Source organism: Tursiops truncatus, chromosome 19 (genome assembly GCF_011762595.2).
Source record: "Tursiops truncatus isolate mTurTru1 chromosome 19, mTurTru1.mat.Y, whole genome shotgun sequence".
NCBI classification, from domain to species: Eukaryota; Metazoa; Chordata; class Mammalia; order Artiodactyla; family Delphinidae; genus Tursiops; species Tursiops truncatus.
The window spans coordinates 7,733,943-7,753,677 of NC_047052.1; the positions used below are offsets into that span (position 1 = coordinate 7,733,943).

Consider the following 19,735-nt stretch of genomic DNA (forward strand, 5'->3'; position numbering starts at 1 on the left):
CCAAGCCTTTATCAGGCCTTTTTCTGCATGACATTGGCACCGGCCCTCACGCATACTTCTTTGGTCGCCATTATCTCACTGTGTTGAAAATGTATTCTTTGCACACCTGTCTCCGTTCTACGCTAGGAGGTCCTTGGGGGCAGGGATGATGTCACCTATGTCTGCTCCTGGGCGGAGTCATTACTGGTTTCATGCTTACAGAACGAGCACGACCTGGTTAATGGTTCCCTGATTAAGAAGCACACCTTCTTTCAATTCTCAGATGGAGCCAGTATTTTTATTAATTTGAAATTTCATAAATGGTTATTCATCTCTGCTTGCATCTCCCAGAAATTGCTGGGCTTGGCAAGAGCAGGTAAACGTGTTCAGATAACATCCTCTTTCCTCTCCTCCTGACATTACTGACGGTGTTGTGCTTTTTTTTTTTTTCTTTCTTTCTTGGAGACAGTAGACATTCACTTTCCCCCTGCGTCCCTGAGATATGATCAAATACCCAACCGGAAGGTTCAGAGTTTGTGAACAACTTAAAGTTCGTGTTGGATAAAGGATCTGGCTGACAACACCATTTGGGGCTTTGTAATCTGATGAGGCTAGTGCCAGCCCAGTCCCCAAAGGTCTGGGACCTGCTGACACAGGCCTCCCATCCATGCTCCACAAAGGGTGCAGCTGTGAATACTGGGACCTATTCTCAGAAGCTGGGCCTTCTGCTCTCCTGGCATTGACGGGCGTCGGCAGGGGCAGGTATTTCCTTGGAGCTGTTCAGGAAGCAGAAAGTACAGATGCAGAAGGAGGCCCATGACAGTCAATGAGCTTCTTTAATTCATCCTGCAATCTGAATTGAGAAGTTTTAAAGCTTCTAACTGGTCAGAATCCCGTCTTGAGTGTTCTTGGAGGATGTAGCTAACTATGTCCACTTAAAAGGCGCTCATTAACTTGATGGACCAGTCCCATGATCCAGGGAACAGTGTTTCTAAAATAGGGCCCGGGGGCTTCCCTGGCGGCGCAGTGGTTGAGAGTCCGCCTGCCGATGCAGGGGACGCGGGTTTGTGTACCGGTCCGGGAAGATCCCACGTGCCACGCAGCGGCTGGGCCCGTGAGCCATGGCCGCTGAGCCTGCGCGTCCGCAGCCTGTGCTCCGCAGCGGGAGAGGCCACAACGGTGAGAGGCCAGCGTACTGCATTAAAAAAAAAAAAAATAGGGCCTGGGTGGGAATAGAGATGTTGACTACCCCACAGACTGAGTACCCACCCTGTGCCACATTTTCTGCCAGGCACTTGGGTAGGGGTAAGAATAAGGTGGTTTGTGTCTTTAAGCCTAACAGACTGCCAAATGCATAACTTCTCTTCACTGGATTGTTGAGTCAATGCAGACAGTTACTACAGACCAGAAAATCAGTCTGATGGATTGAATTGATCCATCAATCCAGACTAAATAGAAAAGCTGGTTATATGTGTAGGCAGGGTGGGGAGGGGGAAGGAAGGAATGGTTCAAACAGGTTACGAATGTGGACGGAATGGGAGGGGGAGTAAGCGTAGTACAAACCAGGTTTCTGTTTAGACACAGTGGGAGGGGGATAAAACATAGGCTTGAGGAACATACAAAACAGTAGTTGCATTCTTGATGGGGGGATTGGTCCTACGAGCAATTCCTGATATGATGACATTGCATGAATGGAATGGTAGTCTGACATCCTATAGACCAGATGGATGGTTGGTTGTTGGGGATTTGAGGGGTTTGGTGAAAGAATTAGGAGTAATTGCTCTGATGAACCCCATGGAATATTGTTAAATGTCAACACTGTGACACTGATCATATTTATAACAATAACATAATTGCTGTGATGGTCATCTCCCAGCGTTTACTGGTTCTCTAGGTAATACTGATGATGGTGATGATGATAGTAGCAACTCCCCTTTGTTGAACATCTACTAAGTGTCAGGGGCTTTATATAATTTCTTTTTGTCTCCCAACAACCCGCCATGTAGAAGTTATGGTAAGGATTCTAAGGTTCAGAGATGTTAATTTCCTTGTCATGTATCTGCTGAGTCAGCAACATGTGTGCCCGAGACAAGTATTGGGGTTTTGGTGCCTCCTCTGACACTTAACACTTGCTTGAACTTAGGCAAGCTGTGAAACTCCTCTGAGGCCTGGTGTTCCTGTCTGTAAATTGCGGCTGTTGTGAACATCCAAAGTGCCTGTCACATGGTAAGTAATCAACAAATGCCAGCAGCTGCTGGTGTTCTTTTCGTTTCTTTTCTTCCTCTTCTTCTTTTTCTTTCTCTTCTTCTAAAAGTAATAACATTTTTTAAAAAATTTTTAAATTTTAAATTTGAGAGAGGCCCACGTACCACAAAAAAAAAGTAATAACATAAATAATAGTTTTATTATTACTATTACTATTACTTATTGATGGCAGGGCTGGCTACCAGACAGTCTGGCTACAAAGCAGCATCCTTCCTTCAGCACCACGCTGCCTTCTGGGGGCAAGGGGGTGGTAGGTTGTCAGGTGAATCTGTACCTTACTTCTTTATTCCTTTTGTCTCTCTTATGACTCTCTGCCACTTCAGATACTCCAGGCCACCCGGAGAGGTGCTTTGGGAATGTATCTGCCTAGAGTCCAGGTGGCCTGTTCTCTTTCCAGCCAATGACAGAGGCAGAGGCCACTTTCCAGGTGGGAATGAACTAGAGTGCCTGCTGCCCAGTTAGAGGGGCATCTCAGTGCCACACTCCCACCCAGAGCTCTGCCTCCTGGAGTGTCCAGCACTGGCCTCCCCCCCGTATTGCTAAAGCCATGGGGCATGTTTTGAAGCAGGGGAGTGAGAGACCACAAAACATCTGTTCAGGGCCTCTGATTAATACACACTTTTGGGGGGTTACTGGGCTCTTTGACCATGTCTGATTAAAGCAGCCGGGGGCGACCCAAATATAGCCCCAAAATGTTAGCTAAGGACTTTTTGGTTTCAGGCAACAGATAAAACTCACTCTGGTAGTGTACACAAAGAGGAACAGTGTGTTGAAGGCATTAGAGGAGTTTCATAAACCCAAGGGTAAAAATATAGTTGAGGACCTCAAAGGTTGCCGGGAACCCATGGCAGGAACGCTGTACTCTCACTCTGCTTATGATGCACAGCTGCTACATTCCTTCCTTCCAAGAGGCTCTCTCTCTCTGCTACCCCTCTGGGAAAAATATGGCCTCCCCAATGCCCTGTCTTTGTGCACAGGTCCAGCCACATGGAAACTTCCTCTCTGACTCTCTTTCAAATCTAAATACCAAGGAAGCATCTCTCATTGGCCTCGTCTGGTCAGGTCACCACCAACAAGCTTGATTGAGTTGCATGCAGATATTAAGAAAAATCAATATAGGAATGTGGCAATCCTTTTTTTTAAATGGGCCTTTGTCCCTTCACTCTACTTAAAAAAAAAATTCTAGGGTATACTTGATTTACAGTGTTGCATTAATTTCTGCTGTACAGCAAAGTGAATCAGTTATACATATACATATACCCACTCTTTTTTAGATTCTTTTCCCATATAGGTCATTACAGAGTACTGAGAAGGGTTCCCTGTGCTATATAGTAGGTCCTTATTAGTTATTTATTTTATATATAGTAGTGTGTATATGTCAGTCCCAGTCTCCCAATTTATCCCTCCCCGCTGCCCCATGGCAATTCTTATTAAATGATAACTAAAGGAATTAGACAGAAGTGTGAACCCAGCAGGATTATAACTCTTTAAATCCATTTTTACGTATGGTTAAAGAGTAGAAGAGGCCACAGTGAGATGTGTTCAGTGACTTATCTTCTGGTAAACTTGGTTTATTTGGCCGCTATTGCTATAGTTAATCATAATAATTGGCACCTATGCTGTACAGTATAGCTCAGGAGGCAAGGCCACTCTGGGCGGGCGTTCTTCAGGTTTGTAGGTGAGTAAACTGAGGTTCAGAGAAGTTGGGGATCCTGCTAACAAATAAGTCGAGTCAGACTGTAGGTCTCGTGATCTTTCAACTGCACCATCTTTACATCTCATGGTGTAAAGTTGACCAAAGAAAGAGAATTCGAAAATCATTTCTGCACGCAGCAGGAATGTTCAAGGTTGAGGGCATCAAGAGAGGGAGTCCTGAGGTCATGGATGGTGAAGGGAAGAAGGAGAGGAGGTTTCCCAGAGTCAGAACCCAGGAGGAGGTAAGAAGGTTGAGTATTTTTTTCTCTGTGTTCAGGGTGTGGCTGAGCACAAGGCCAACCCAACCCTCTATGTCAAATCTTGCCTAAGAAATATACAGAAAAGTGTTACTGACCTGAAATATTCCAGATCCTAAAAATACCCAGAACTTCCCTGGGGTTGCCTGAACTTCCATTACTAGAGATGGTTTCATACTAAGGGAGGAGTCTAGACCTAGGATTTCCTAGGATTTGAAGTATCACTTTATTATTTGTTAAGACTCCTCCTTGGAGATGTTTTCACCACTCTGAAAGCTCTGTTACGGCCCCAAACATGATCTACTTTTTCTTCAAATGGGGAACGTAAGACTAAATATTGCTTGACTGAATGACTATCTCTGGCTATCTTTTCCTATTCAAGGGCATATATTACATATTTTCTAAATTCAGAAGAGTAAGGGTATTTCCCCCATGTCAAAGACATATTGGGGATAATTGTAATTTTTCAAAGACCAAGAGAGGGTGGGGGTGGTGGAGAATCCAAATCTTAGTCTATGGTGATTTTTGCTTTGGAAGAGGCCATCTAGCCCCAAAGCCAGAATGCAACCAGTGAAAGTGGCTTTGAGAGGCAGGCATCTGCTGGAACTTTGGGCAGGCTGCCGCTCATCCCCTTCTCAGATGGTCCTGCTGTTCGGTGATGAAGATTTGGGAGCTCGTAATGCTAATGATGTGTAAATGCATTTCAGTTATCTTATTAAGCTGGTCTTTTCAGGTTCATTCTCATTAATATTGATGGTTGAGATATGTTCCTCCAGAGAGTCTGCAAATAGCTCTCCTATTGTTCAGGTAAAATTTATAGCCATTCGGACTAAGGGGAGGCACCAGTGAGTCCAGGCTTGTACTTCTCATAGGAAATGAAAACTTTATCAATGGTTTTGTATGAGTGTGGATCTTTAGTCTATAGATCCAGGCATCTCTTAGGTTTTTTTAAATAAGAGTTAATTTACTGTGCTGTTAGGAATCCAAGCGGAATGTGAATGCCTCTGTGCTGGAAGGCAGAGAGGGGTGATACAGATTCCCCAAGATTATATCCTCCTCCATTGTCATTGGCTTCGGCAAGTTCTATACCACAGTCTCGGCCTCTAGCAAAGGGTTACTGTTTCTTCTGGATGCAAAAGTGCAGGCAGGACCACAGCAGAGTTCCCTGCCAAGTGGGATGGAAGGGTCTCCTTGCACAAAAGAGCCCACACAGAGCCCTGGCACTTAAAGCAGCAGCATCTGCACCTGCCAGAGGTTTCCCACTGCTACGTCTCAAATGGGGCTTGAAATTTCTGGCTGGGCCAGGAGGAAGGAAGTGGCTTTACCACTCAGCCATGTGTCTGCTGATGAGCTCTGGGTAGGCTGGGGAACAATGGGGAGATGACAGATTTAGGGATTGGAATCAGATGTTACTTCTGGTACATTTTAAAACAATGAACTAATCTCTACCTCCTCAAAATAGTTTTTTTCTGGAGGGTATGGGGGGGGTCTCACAAGAGCATGAGCCCCCTGATAAGATCATGAGGACCAATTCCAGAGGCTTGACCAGTTCCGTACAAACTGACATACTTGATTCCTGAAAAACACTGGACGCCAGGCTCAGGTGAAATCCTCACCTGTAAAACCAAGGCGTCAGATAGATGATATCGTTGATCCTCTCCCTCAATAGTGCATTTCCTTGCTGCTTGGATTCTAACAAGATGTTGTTTATGATGGAAATTGTCAGCACACATAGAAGCTGTGCCTGGGCGAGTGGGTATTCTGGTACCCAGACCTCACTGGCTGAAGGATGAGGTTGGGTCCATGGTGGTTCGTCTGGTCTCTGAGTCATGACAGAAGGAAGGGGAAGCACTCACCTGTGACCAAGACCGGCTCTTGGGCTGACTTATAATTACAGGCTGCATCTGGGTCCAATCAGGAGGGGCTCAAGGAGGCTGCGGAGCAGATGGTCCTGGGGACTCCAGGGAGAACAAATACAAATCCGATACCACCTAGAGGGGGAGAATAGAACACAGGGGTTCTAAAAACAGCTGAACAGCTCGAGACGTGACAACCAAATGCAATATGTTACCCTCGATAGACTCCTGGATTAAAAAAATATCTATAAAGGACACTATTGGGACCATTGAGGAAATTCGAACATGACTATATTAGATGATATTATTGTATCAATAATAAATTTCTTAAGTAGGAAATTGGGGTTATGGGTGTTATATATATATATAGGGAGGGAGGGAGAGACATGAACCAAATGTTATAAAATATTGAGTTGGTGAATGTGGGTGAAGCTTATGTGGGTGTTCATTCTCTCCTCTTCTGCAACTTTGAAGTTTTTTTTTTTTTTTTTTTTTTTTTTTTGTGGTACGCACGCCTCTCACTGTTGTGGCCTCTCCCGTTGCTGAGCACAGGCTCTGGACGCACAGGCCCAGCGGCCATGGCTCACGGGCCCAGCCGCTCCGCGGCATGTGGGATCCTCCCAGACCGGGGCACGAACCCGTGTCCCCTGCATCGGCAGGCGGACTCTCAACCACTGCGCCACCAGGGAAGCCCAACTGAAGTTTTTTAAAACAAAAAGTGTGGGGAAAATGCTCGAAAGTCTAATACGTGCTATAGTATAGGTTCTCCATCCTGCAATCTCTTTGATGTTTATTCATCTCACTTTTTTAGAAGCACTCACTTCTGCTGTAATTTAAGCTCATTTCCTCATTTGTTCTGTTCTCTCCGGAGATAGAGACAGCATCCTCCTTGTAAATCTAGGGCTCAGCTGGCTTGATGATGTGGGAGAACCCCAGGGCTGTTCCCGGATGGAACTTGTATTTATGTGTGTCTTGGGCTACTCTCCTCACTACCCCAGCGAGACCCACTGTTGAGGAGCCGCAGTGGATCTCAGCCTGAAGCCGCACTGCGAATACCTGGAGAGCATTCTCAGTATATTCATGTGGGTCCCACTTTCCAGGGGCACTGAGGTTCGCAGTGGGGTGCTGACGTCTGTTGCGTGGATAGGCTTGACTGTTCGGCTTCAGCCACCGTGGTCCCTTTCAGCCTTGGCCCGTCTCCTCTACCATCACCACGTGGAGAGTGAACCCCTTTCACCTGAGGGATTTGCCTTGGCCCTTCTTCGCTGCTCGGACCACTGTCTGCTTGGGTTGGGCTGTTGTAGCCTGCCAGGATGCACGCTGGTGCCCTGGCAGTGGCAGAACTAAACTTGTCCTGCACCATTCCTCACTCTTGGCTTGTTGTGGAGTTGTGGGAACTTAGGAGGAAGCGTCTGTGGACCCCCATGCAGGGTGACTTGTGTATCCTGACGAGGATCCTCCGGAGAAGGAGAGGACCAAGGCACAAAGGAGGAGAGGGGCTGCAGCTGTATCCATAATGTTTATTTTTTGGATGAATCTCAACAGCGTTATGCTGAGTAAAAAAAGTCAATCTCCAAAGGCTACGTACTGTAGGATTCCATTTATATAACAACTATTTTGATATGACAGAATTACAGAAGTGGAGGACAGATTAGTGGGTACCAGCGGTTGGGGGGTTGCTACAAAAGGGTACCACGAGGAGCTCGGGTGGTGATGGAAATGCTCTGTATCTAGGCTGAATCAATGTCCATTTCCTGGTTGTGATATTGTAATATAGTTTTGAAAGATGTTGCCGTGGGGGAAACTGGGTAGAGGGTACACAGGATCTATGTTATTTCTCACAGTTTCACGCGAATCCTCAGTTATCTCAAAATAAAATGCTTAATTAGAGAAAAAAAGAGGTTATAAAGCAAACACGGCAAAAGATTAACATCTATTCTATATGGGTTGTGGAAATCTGTTATATTTGTTCTATCATTTTCCTTATTTTCAGAATGTTTGAAATATCTAGTAAAATAAATAAACCCTCTGGAGTTCTCTAGGTAGCTTTTGACGTGTGCATCCTTCCTCAGGACCCACTCCTGGTCCCCTCAGGCTGGTGTGATGGAAGGACAGGCCTGAGGAGTTTCAGGGGGCAGCGCTGACCCAACTGAGAACTGCCCTCTTGACTTCTTACCGCCCTCGTTTAAGCTGGGAAAGCACCTATAACTCCTTGAGGGCTGGGACGCCCTGCTTCCCTCCTAGCCCCACTCTGCTCCACTGAAACTCCCTGGCATGTCAGTGAAATGGGCAGAATCACACTTATTCTAATTCTTGGTGGCCATTACTTCTAGATGAAAAGAACTGTCTCAAGGAAGGCTGTCTTCTCACTAGAATTCTTTGGTTTTGTGTATCGTAAAAAAATGAGGCATACATACCAGAATTTATTTATTATCTAGCTAAATCACAAATTTACAATACATTCGAAACGGACTAAATGAGACATGTAGAAGAGTTTAAATGTAAAAATAGAAAGGAATATCCAAAAGATCATTTAGATTGGATTATAATTTTAGGAATCTTTAAAGAGTGAAGTGTTTCAGCCTGGAGTCCCAGGACAGAACTTGGCCATTGCAGGTCTATTCACATGGATTCTGAATGGCAATCAGAAGATATTCCTTATCTGTGGAGAGATATGGACAAAGTTAATCCACCCTAAAAGTTAAATTTAATAAATGAATACTTCAGCTAATCTGCTTTTCTCTTCAACACATCACTTGGACCTTGTGTAGACCAGTGGGCTCCCAGCCTGGCTGCACACCAGAATCACCTGTTGAGCTTTCAGAAAATACCATTACCTCTGGCCAAGCCCCAGAGGTTCTGTCTTTATTGGTCTGGGGTGGAGTCCCAGGTATCAGTCTTTTTTTTTTTAAGCTCTCCAAGTGATTCCAATGTGCAGCTTGGGTGAGAACACAGGTGTAGGGAAAGCTTTATTTAGTTTGGGGGTAACTCTGATTTTACAGTTGTACTACAGCGAAGTTTGTTCTAGACTAGATTTAGGAACGTGAGTCCTGTTTTACACTGACGTCCACTAAAACTGTGAATGTACCTCCTTCAAGGAAAGAAGTATTTCTGTGGCTGCTGTCTTTTGATAGCCCCAGTGAATGTGCTCTACTCCAGGGAAGGTTTAAGACCCTACAGACCTTTGATCTGCCCTCGACGTTATCCCCTGGACAGGAGACATTTCTCCCACTCTTCAGAAAGTCTGTGTGGTAAGTTCACATAACAGGAAACCTACACCTCCTAAATGGTTTGATTACTAACAACAAAAACAAATGGGCAAAATTCAACATCTTTACTAATTTCACGGAATTTTCACATTCAAACTTCTTCATTTTGTAATTGAAGAGCATTATGTGTCATATTGCATGTTAAAATCCACACTCCCCGTCTTTGAGACAAAGCTTTTATCCAGTAAAGTAGAAAGCTGCCTTAAATAATGAAAAGAAATGCCAAATTACCTGGAGCTACCATGATTTCATGTTTCTTTGATCTGATTCTAAGAAAAGTTAGGTCGTTCTGAGGATCAATGTCACGGACTGTGCTCTTGGCTTTCATGGTCAGCTGATGAAGAAGACCTGCATATTGAACTGTTGTCGAGTTGTCCAAGGTCGTTCGGATGGGAATGCCTGGTACGAGATTTAATTTGGGGTTAAACATTTTTTATTTTGATTATAAAAGTAATATGTGCATCATAGAAATACTGGAAAATACTGTAATTGTAAAAAGGAAGAAAAAGTGATGGCTCGTATCACTCAAAAGTAACAATTTTATTTCCTTCCAATCGTTTTGCCATTACGTGGATTTTAAAATTTAGTTGCATCAAACTATAATTACGTATTTGACTGTTGCTTTTTTCTTCATTTAAATTATAGCATACAAGCTGTCCTTGTTGACGATGCCATCAACATTATTTTTAATGGCTGTAGACTTAGTATTTTTTGGGATATATCATAATATAATCAACCCCCCACTGTTGGATTGTTAGGTAGTGTGTTTTTGTTTTTGTAGCTAATGGTGATGAACATTTTTGTACACAAGTCTTCTGGAAGTTGTTAATTGATTATTTCAGTACTAAGTTAACATATTACTACACAAAATGCATTCCCCTAAGCATCCTGTCTAGGGTGAGTCCACTGTGAAATGCTTGGTCTGTGACATGGTGCTAGTTTCTCCCCTGAGGCCAGAAATAGAAAGAGGATATCACTGCACATGCTAGAGGGTGTATCAAAAGGGATTTTCAGAATTTCTTTGTAACTTCCTCATATGGTATTTTGCAAACCTTAATTTTTATGCTAGAAAATACAGCAACAAAGTGCAGTTCGGCTGGGCATTCCCTGGTTTGCACTCACTCTTGGTTTAAGCATGATTAAATTTGGCTACTTGTGTGCGCTATTGTTTCATTATATGAGTTTAAAACAGAAGCTATTAATTTAACTGGAAAAATCTAGCCAGAGCAATATGCAAGTATAATTCAATTCAGTTCATATCAGTCCAGCTCCATTCAGGTCACTCAACGCTTATTATTGGAACAGGTGCTGTGCGAGGTATTTTACATATACTATGTCTAATCAGAACTGGCCTTCATATTATTTTGAAAACTACCAGATCAACCAGGGAATTCCAGGGATCTGATTTGCAGATGTGCCTTGCATTTAGGGAGACATATGAAGGTGAATTTGGGATCACTGTCAAGTTCCTCAAGAACCTGAATTAAGGCCAATCAATAAAAAAGGCTGACGTGGCTCTCTTGGGTTTTCCCTCAGAGAATGTAGCTCCAGAAACTGGTAAACAAGATGAGTGCTTCTAACTTGGGACTTTACCTGTTTTTCATGAAACTTTTTGAGAGCCTCAAGTCTGACTTTGAAACAGACTAATTTCTTTTTAAGAAAGCCATTCTCTCCAGAGTAGGTCTTGCCGAAGAAGGCAACGACAGTATTTACAGGAAAACCTAATTAAGTAAGGTTTTACAGAAAACTTGTTAATTTCTGTATTATTGTTTCTTGGCCACTTTTTCTCCAGAAGTCAGTTCTGTCTTTCACAACTGATGAACCATCACAAGGCATGTGTCTTTAACAAGCAGGAAACTGAAGTATAGCAAGCACTCAACCTTTCAAGGGCACTTGTTGACCAAACAGTTTTATTTTGCATCATGAAGAGCAACTACCTACAAAGTCTGCATTGCTCAGTGTCAAAAAAGAAATACAACCAGAATAAATTATTCAAACTGTAGATGACAGGATTATGAATCAGATACTCAGGCCTACTTAGTCAGTCTATTCATGATCCAAGTCAATAAATACAAGGGCTAGCCTTTCTGAATGATAAGTGCACACCGTGGAAACTCTTGGAGTTTTTCATATCCACTGTAGACCCTTGGGAAAAAAAATCAATCAACAAATATTTATTGAGTTCTTGCTTGAGACTATGTGAGGTAATTAAAAAATAATTTATTAGGAAGTACTTTTAGCACATAGTATAAAATTCACCCACCTCCCCTTCTGAGAGGTAACCACTGTTCTCAGTTTCTTTGGTGTCCTTGCAGAGATATTCTAAGTCTCTTCCAGTATGTTTGTGTTTGTGTTCTTTAACTGTATCATTTTCTATTCTGTACCTTAACTTTTTTCATTTAATACACTCGGGAAGTTGTTCCATTCAGTCCGCATAAGGCTAGGTCATTCGTGTTAATGTCTGTGTAATGTGCCTGTTGAATGGATGCTTTGTAATACATGTAACTAATATATCTTCCTGACAGGCATTTGGGCTGTTCCCAATTTTTGACTTGTATAAACAAGGCTACAGAATATGTCTGTGTGCATGCCATTTCACATTTGTATACATGTGTAGGATAAATTCCTAAAATGTACCTTCTAGAACAAAGAGTATATCTTCTATCTTCCTGAACTTATGACACTACTTTACAATATGACTCATCATGATCCCAGTAAGCTGGTATTCTTCAACTGTACATTTGGTTGATAGATTATATTTCAAAAATAAAAGGAATTGGCTGGATGGCTGATAAAACCTAATGAAACTCAAATGACGGATTGTTAGAAATGTCAAGAATATTTAAAATTAAGAGTCTGCAGAAATCAGGCTTATATACATAAGAATATATGACAGGTATGACTGTCTGGGAAACAAATATACATGTTCACCAGTATCTAGTTCTGTGATCAGAACTGCAATACTGTAAACAATGAATTATTTTGTAAATGGGAAACCAGTGTTAACAAAGAATCTAACAAAGACCTATACTCCTCAGCATTGGGCTAAATTGATAAGTCCACTTTATTGTCATGAATAAGAAGTCTATGTTTCAATAATAGTGAAACCAAAGGACACTATTTAACATGGCAGAGGATGAGATCTAAATGGATAAACGTGGGGTAGAAGGCCTACCTAGCCACAATTAAAACCTAAAAATTTGTTAAAATGATTTGCCTAGAACTAGTGGACTAAAGCCATGGGTACAGAACAAGAACACATGAACACTAGCTTAGTTAAATATTGTCAGTGTTACATTTCATGGGACTTCTGAGAGCTGCAAAGCTGCACCGTAATAAATGGTACTTTCATCTAAAATTGACTGGGCTGTTGAGATGGAGTATTTCATTTCATTCTGGTCACACACACTTATACCATATGCTGTTAGTAAACATCCTTGTCATATCCTCTGGTTGTTAATAATCCGACCATAAAAATAAGCCCCTCATTTATATTTTTGGGAAGAAGGTTAATTTGGCTTTCAGAAAAGTGCCCTGAATCCTAACACAACCTTATCCTAGTAGAGGTTAATTAGAAGTTAATGGTATTAAAAGTAGTATTTTGTTGCCTTTGGATGAGAAGAGTGTTAATTGAGAGACCTCAGGAAAACAAAAGTCTTTTTTAATTCTACCACTCAGAGATCATCACCGTAACACAGCCCTGCCTTTTCTTCCATATTTCAGAGTGTATGTCTGCCTGGCCGTATTTAGGATTAGAAGATGCTGGCTACTGCTTCGTCTCCTGCTTTTTTTCATCTAATATTGTGAGTAGTTTTTCATGACTCTAAATATTCTTCAACATTTTAAATAGAGTAATGGTTCACTGAGTAAATATTATATAATAAGTTTAAAAATTTCCCTACTGTTGGGCTTTATGTACTTGTCTGTTTATTTATTGCTATTATATATGGTGCCTCCGTAATATCCTTTGCACCTACATCTTTTCTTCATCACCTCTTAACCAGATTTCTAGGGGTGGAATTACAGATCATAAGGTATGGATATTCTTCAGACATTTGATGCCTATTGCCAGGATTATGTACTTTAGACTAAGTCTTCCAAAGTAACACATTAGATACATTGTCCAGGGTGTCACAGGTGAATGCATCTGGACTGGGTTGAAGAGTGTCCCCTCCAAAATTCAAGCCCACCCTAAACCTCAGAATGTGACATTATTTGGAAATAGAGGCTTTGAAGATGAATTAGTTAAAATGAGGTCATACTGGATCAGTGTAGGACATAATCCAACGACGGGTCCTTATAAGAAGAGAAAACAGAGCACAGAGAGGAGAACGTACACGATGATGGAGGCAGAGACTGGAGTGATGCACCTACAGGCCAGTCAACAGCAAGGATCTCTGGAAATCACCAGAAGCTGGGCGGAGGCAAGGAAGGATCCTCCTGTGGAGCCTCTGAAGAGAGCCTGGACCCACTGACACTTTGATTTCAATTTCTAGCCTTCCAGAACTGAGAGAAAATAAATGTCTAATCTTTTTTAAGCCACTAAGTGTGTGGTGCTTTGTTATGGCAGCCAAAGAAAACAAATAAAGCATCTCTGTGAAGTCACGCAAGTAACCTATCTTAGGGGGTGTGGCAGAGTTTATGCAAATGCCTGAAACTAAAATCAGTTCAACCAGAACCGTGGACTTGGGCTGGACCGCTTCCTGGAAATATGAGGCATAGCTCTTGACTTTCCTGTAGGCTGATGTTAAGTCCTCTCCCTCCTGATCACTCAAGCTGGGTGAATTTATTATATTCATTTGACACTGAGTTTATTAAAATTTTATTTTATTATTTTGTAAAACACATCAAATGTTTTATCTGTACAAATAAATTAAAAATTCCCACATTCACAGAACTATTTAATTACAATTCTGTTAAGTGTTAGGTATTGTGCCAGGCACTTGACAATTATTATTTCACTTAATTGTCACAGTCACCAGTAAAGTAGGTTATTTTGCATTTTTAATGATAAGGGATTGAAGTTTAGAGATTAAACAGACTTTCAGTGGGTAGTTGCTCACTAAATATTTATTGATGGATTTGCTCCAGAATAATGATTAGCTATGAGAGTCTGTTGCCAAGCACTGAGCTGGCGATGTACCAGATCCATGGTTGTACCATGGACTGTGTGAAGTAGCTACTCTTATTTCAACTAGTGCTCTGGGGTTTGTGGCACCTCTTGCCCTTGCAAACGCCTCAATCAGCAATGAAGCCAGCAGAAGCCTTTAAGAGGCTGCCACCATGGCTGAGCATGGAACAGTGTGCCACAGAAAAGGCTTTGGGGATTGTTAATAGGCAAGTCTCTGGTATAAGTCTACAGATTTCATAGGTGGAAACGTATTGGCCCTTCTTAAACTATAACCACAAAGACTGTACTATAAATTACATTAAAATTAATTCTCAAAGATTTCATTAACTACGGTAAAGGAACAATGTCTTTTAAAAATGAAGACTGAAACTCTGTACGCTTTACAATGTTAAAACGAAAGCAAACTGCCAACAATGGTATTCTTCCTATCTTCAATATAATAGTTTTATTGATACTCCTGAAATGTTAGAAGAGAGTTACCAAAGCTTTAAAAATTAGACAACGTGCAGCATTTCTTAGGAATATATAGGCGTTTCTAGGCATGTCTTATTAATGTTTATCTCCCTACCTCTTAGCAGAGTTCTTGACGTGTAATTAATAGATACTCAATAGATGTACGATGAATAAATGCTCTGGCTAAAATATACAAGATATACTTTTGATTTAAAATTCCAAGATGTTTGCCTAAGGCTTCACACAACAAACAGGCTCTTGGTCGGCTTCTGCCTGTCAAGAAGGCAGCCTGTGAGGTGTTTACCTTCTGCATTTACAACCATCGTTCCTATAACCCCTTTGTGGCTCTGGATCCTCTTGAGGGTTTCCTCCACCTCTGCCTGGAAGAGATCAGGAAGAAAATTAACCAAAGAGTCTTTGTGGTGACCCCAGTCTTAATTAGAGTAATGTTCTGAAAGACCCCTATTCTCCAATCTCCTTAAACTAAGATTTAGAAGCTCAGATTTTTGGAAGAGAGCTTTGAAATTGTCAGGTCCCATATGCAAGCCTATGTAAGACCCTCTGCGTACAACCCTGACAAATATCTTGGCTTGAACTCTTGTCGAGACAGAAAGCTTCTTGCTTCACAAGAGCTCACTCCATTTTTATCTGTCTCTATTTACTGGAAAAGTATCCTATGTTGTTGAACAGAAATCTGCTCCTGGTCATCTTTCATTCATTGATCTTTCTGTATTCAAGTGAAAAATCTCTTTTGTACATTATAGATTTAAAACATATTTATACAGCTGTATCACTGCCTCCTTCTGTCTAAAAGCATCACTTAATGAGAAATCATATTCTCAGTCCTAAATGCCACCTAATTGGGAGTTCAGATGGTTAAATTCAAAATATTCTGTAAAAACAGTGTATTCCAGGATCCTACTGGTAACCACAGCCTGGATCTCAGTGCAAGATGAACGTTCAACCATGAATGATTATGTTGGAACCCCACTACCGGGTTTTAAACTCAGCTTTCTGAATCATGTGCATAGACTATATATATTGTACCAGTTTCTTGACTTCTCCAAAGGCTAAAATCAAGAATAATTTTTCCCAGCCTGCATATTTTCCAGAACTGAGTAATCACTGGATATTCTGAATTCAAACAGTATTCTGCAGAGTCTCTTGATGAGGATTTATGATATATTTTTCTTTCCAGCATTGTACAGGTGAACTTTATGTTGCTTTAGTCAAAAGACAGTTTTCTTTTGTCCCTAATATGGGTGGGAGCACTTATTTCCTCTTTCCACCACTATAGCAGGTGTTTTCTAAATTTCAGGCATTCATGTACTAGATTTATAATTTTTGCCATTATGAATACCATCTATATTATTTACCCAGCATATTCTTAAAATTATTTCACTGCTAAAAGCTTAAATGCATTTTAAAAGGAAATTATACATCACTACCACAAATGTAAATCTGGTATCATTTGTCATAGGCAGAAATAACCATAAAAACAAACAAAACAAAGAGAGAACATATTGTTAAATTTTACCCCAATGAAAGCTCTGAGCCTGAGGTCTGCCCTTCAGGTGAAAAATCAAAACTACCAAAGGATAGTGGTATTAACGACCTAACAGTGCCAGAAACTCTCTCCTGGATATAGTCTAAAGGCTGAAAAAAAAAAAAAAAAAAGAGGAATAACTTTCTCTGATGTGATTCACTCTGTGGTTTTTGGTTTTCTGAGCCATCTTGAAGTAGCAACTAACGTCTGCATCTCACGTTGGGAAACACTGAACTTAAAGCCTAATAGCTGTACAGGGATCAATGACTTACTACAGTTTTCTGCCATCTGTAAGACAACGTCCACAGGTCCTTACAACCGCTGCCCTCGTTTTATCTTTTTCTGTTTTACTTCTCTCCCAAACGCCTCTCGCTGATCTTCCCGGCCTTTTCCTCTCTTTTCCCAGGTGTTTTCGCCTTTGGTGATTTTTGAGCCCCCCAATACAGTCTCTTAATTCCCATCGCCAATTCGCTTTTCATTCCTTTCTTAAAAAGAAACTCTGCTTTCACTTTGTTCTTTTTCAAACCTTCCTGTCTCCATTTTCCTTTTCTTCTCCCCCTCCCATTCCTGCTGCCTCTTTATTTTCCTTTCTTCTCTCTCAATAACTCCTTCTCCCCTCTCTCCATTTCCTTGCGTTCCTTGTCCCCTCTCTTTCTTCCCTCTCAGGGTGATTTTTCTCCTCTCCCTCGCGCCGCTCCCCTTTTCAAACTTGCCTCGCCGTCAAGGAGATTTCTCCTTCCCCTCAGGATCTTTCATCCCCTCCCTATCTCTCTTCTCTTTCTCGATACCCTCCCTCCACAAGTATCACCCCTCAGAAGTCACCCCCCACCCCAGATATCTATGCCCCAAGATAGCTTCCCCCATCTAGACATCTTCTTCCCTCCCTCCACGGTCGCCCTCTGGTCCCTCCAGGGTCTCCGTGTCACTCCTCCAAGAAGCTTCTGGAGACCCCAGCCTTCGCCCCGGCACCGGGAGCGGGACAGCGAAGGTCCCCTGGCGGTCGCTGCCCTTGGAGCGGCGGGTCGCGGACAGAGCCCCCGGATTTACCATCGCGCGGGCGGCGAGACTCTGAGCTCAGTTCGGTGCCACCGCTGCCCGGGATGTCAGCAACGCTGCCAGCCGTTGCTACGAGACAGGGGAGGAAGTGACCTCCCGGAAGCGTGAGTGCCCGCGCCTGCGTGCGCGCGAGTCGGGCCCCTCCGGGCAGACTCTTCCGCCCCGAAGTGGCTTGACGCCTCCCGGCCGCCGTAGGCGGAGGCTGGGGACCGTGGCTCCGAGCGCTCACCTGGGGCGCGCCCGGCCCGCGGGCCGCTGGGCATGAGGAGAGCTGAGGGGCTTAGGCCAGGCTCCGGGTCATTCGTTCGTCCTTTCACTCATTCATTCCTTGAGGTACGCGTTCGTGTAACCGCCACTTCCCCGTTCAAGAACGATATATTGACCACCTACCCCGTCCCGTCCCCTGGGCCTGTGGTACATTCTAGCGGGGGAGACAGACGAAATGCGACAAACGAAGCAATACTGTCCAAGTGTGATACGTGCTGTGGAGCAGATAAACCGGGGTGGGTCCTTGTGACTCCGGGGTGATACTGGGTATAGCCTTAGCTGCCCAGTGACCCTCGGAGTATTTCCTGTGGCGCTGCCTTGTGCAGGGGTTTGTTCCCCCCGCCCACCAGGGGCAGTTGTTTTTTTTAATTAAAGAAGAACTATACCGCAGTATGGAATAGTACAATCATGTATATATCCATCAGTTCACATGTCCCCACCTCCCAAACCGTAGGTGCAGCGCCATCTTACGTCTTAGGTTCTCATGTGTTGTAGCACCCCCAAGCCGCTCTTCTCTCAGTTGGAGGGTTGCTGCTTCCTAGCGATTTTGTTTAATCCCTCAGGAGCTTTATTTATTTATTTTTTATAAAGTTATCTGCCCACCCTTCTGAGTTGCTGAAAAATTGCAGGCGGTAGTGCTGGAGGTTCTACAAATCGCCGTAGAAGAGCGGTCCACCGGGTGTTTAAGGAACTGATGGAGGAGACAAGTTAAAGATCAATTAGGGATGGTTAGAAGTCCCTTGATCTTTTGAAGGGCATTGGATATATCTTTGTAGCCTGGGAAGAAGAAACCAACTGCGTGTGAGGGACAGTAGGAAAATTTTGTGGTTGGGGTCGTCCTGAAGACCAGGGGTTTGAAGAGGGCTTTGATGACTAAACTCTAAGTACTAAATGCAAGTGGTGACGGGGGGGATGCATCTCCGTAGGGGCGATGCTATAGCGACTCCCTATAATACTGATTCAGTTTGTGCTTCTATTTCCAGTAAGCAGCCTCACAGCAAACAAGGCATGCTTATTGCTAGGAACGTCAGCTAGAATCTGAATAGGTCCTTGTCAGGGATGCTCTAGAAGAATTTCAGACTTGGTCGTTCGGGACTAGATGATCCATTTCAACTTGGAGTTTTATCATTTTATGATGTTATGTGCAGAAACACTCTCAGAAGCTCTAGTTCTGCTGAATTTTTTTTTTTTTTTTTTTTTTTTTGGTGGAGGAGGTGATCCTGGTCACTGTCATTTCCCCCCCTCTTTTTTCTTTCAGAAACTTATGCTTCTCAAAAAGACAAGTCACAATAGCTAACTCATGCCCATTGTCACTCAACACTTGGAACTCCAACCGAGATGATTAGGAATGGGCAACTAAGATTCTGGGGGAGGAGTCTGTGGTGTGTGTGTGTGTGTGTGTGTGTGTGTGTGTGTGTGTGTGTGTGTGTGTGTGTGTGTGTGTGTGTGTGTGTGTGTGTGTGTGTGTGTGTGTGTGTGTGTGTGTGTGTGTGTGTGTGTGTGTGTGTGTGATCCAGCTCTGCACTGATTGCTTATACCGTCTGCACTGATTGCTTATACCGCTTTTCAGTGATAAAAGTGTAGGCATTTACAGCAATACTGGCTGAATTGTATAAATACAGATTCTTGGGCTCTCTGGGTGTATCAGATCCAGGAGATTGCTACTTGATTTTACAGCCATTTGTTTTGCTTCTAAAAATTAGTGGCAGTGCACCGTGTTATCTCTGATGTCAGTCAGCTCTAATGAAGGAACTGACTGCATATGCATGGGGTGTGAATCCCCTCGTTTCTGGAGTCAGGATGTCAAACTCATTCAATAGCTGACAGCTGTGATTAGAGCAAAGAAAGACTCCAGCATGAAAGGCACTGACAGGAGTAGCCAACTGCAGAAAAAGTAATAAGGAGTACCCCAGATGACTTCCAATCAACAGTCAAGTTTGACTCACTGTGCACAGGAAATC

The 19,735-nt window shown here is 42.9% G+C and overlaps 1 protein-coding gene across 1 annotated transcript; it reads right to left on the reverse strand.

Moving 5' to 3' along the window:
- Window positions 1-8,466: 8,466 nt before the first annotated feature.
- DYNLRB2 (dynein light chain roadblock-type 2) lies at window positions 8,467-17,630 on the reverse strand. The gene is made up of 4 exons (XM_004317198.3): window positions 17,499-17,630; window positions 15,210-15,285; window positions 9,553-9,720; window positions 8,467-8,714 (listed from the first exon to the last, which is right to left on the reverse strand). The coding sequence occupies exons 1-4, from the start codon at window positions 17,499-17,501 to the stop codon at window positions 8,671-8,673; spliced, it is 291 nt and encodes a 96-aa protein (XP_004317246.1). The 5' UTR covers window positions 17,502-17,630; the 3' UTR covers window positions 8,467-8,670.
- Window positions 17,631-19,735: the final 2,105 nt, after the last annotated feature.

Excerpts from the sequence above, each read along its gene's own strand:
- DYNLRB2 (XM_004317198.3), bottom strand. Across the intron at positions 9,721-15,209 it reads GATGGTTGTAAATGCAGAAG|GCATTCCCATCCGAACGACC; the intron begins GTAAACACCTCA and ends ATCTCGTACCAG. Across the intron at positions 8,715-9,552 it reads TGAAATCATGGTAGCTCCAG|ATAAGGAATATCTTCTGATT; the intron begins GTAATTTGGCAT and ends ATCTCTCCACAG.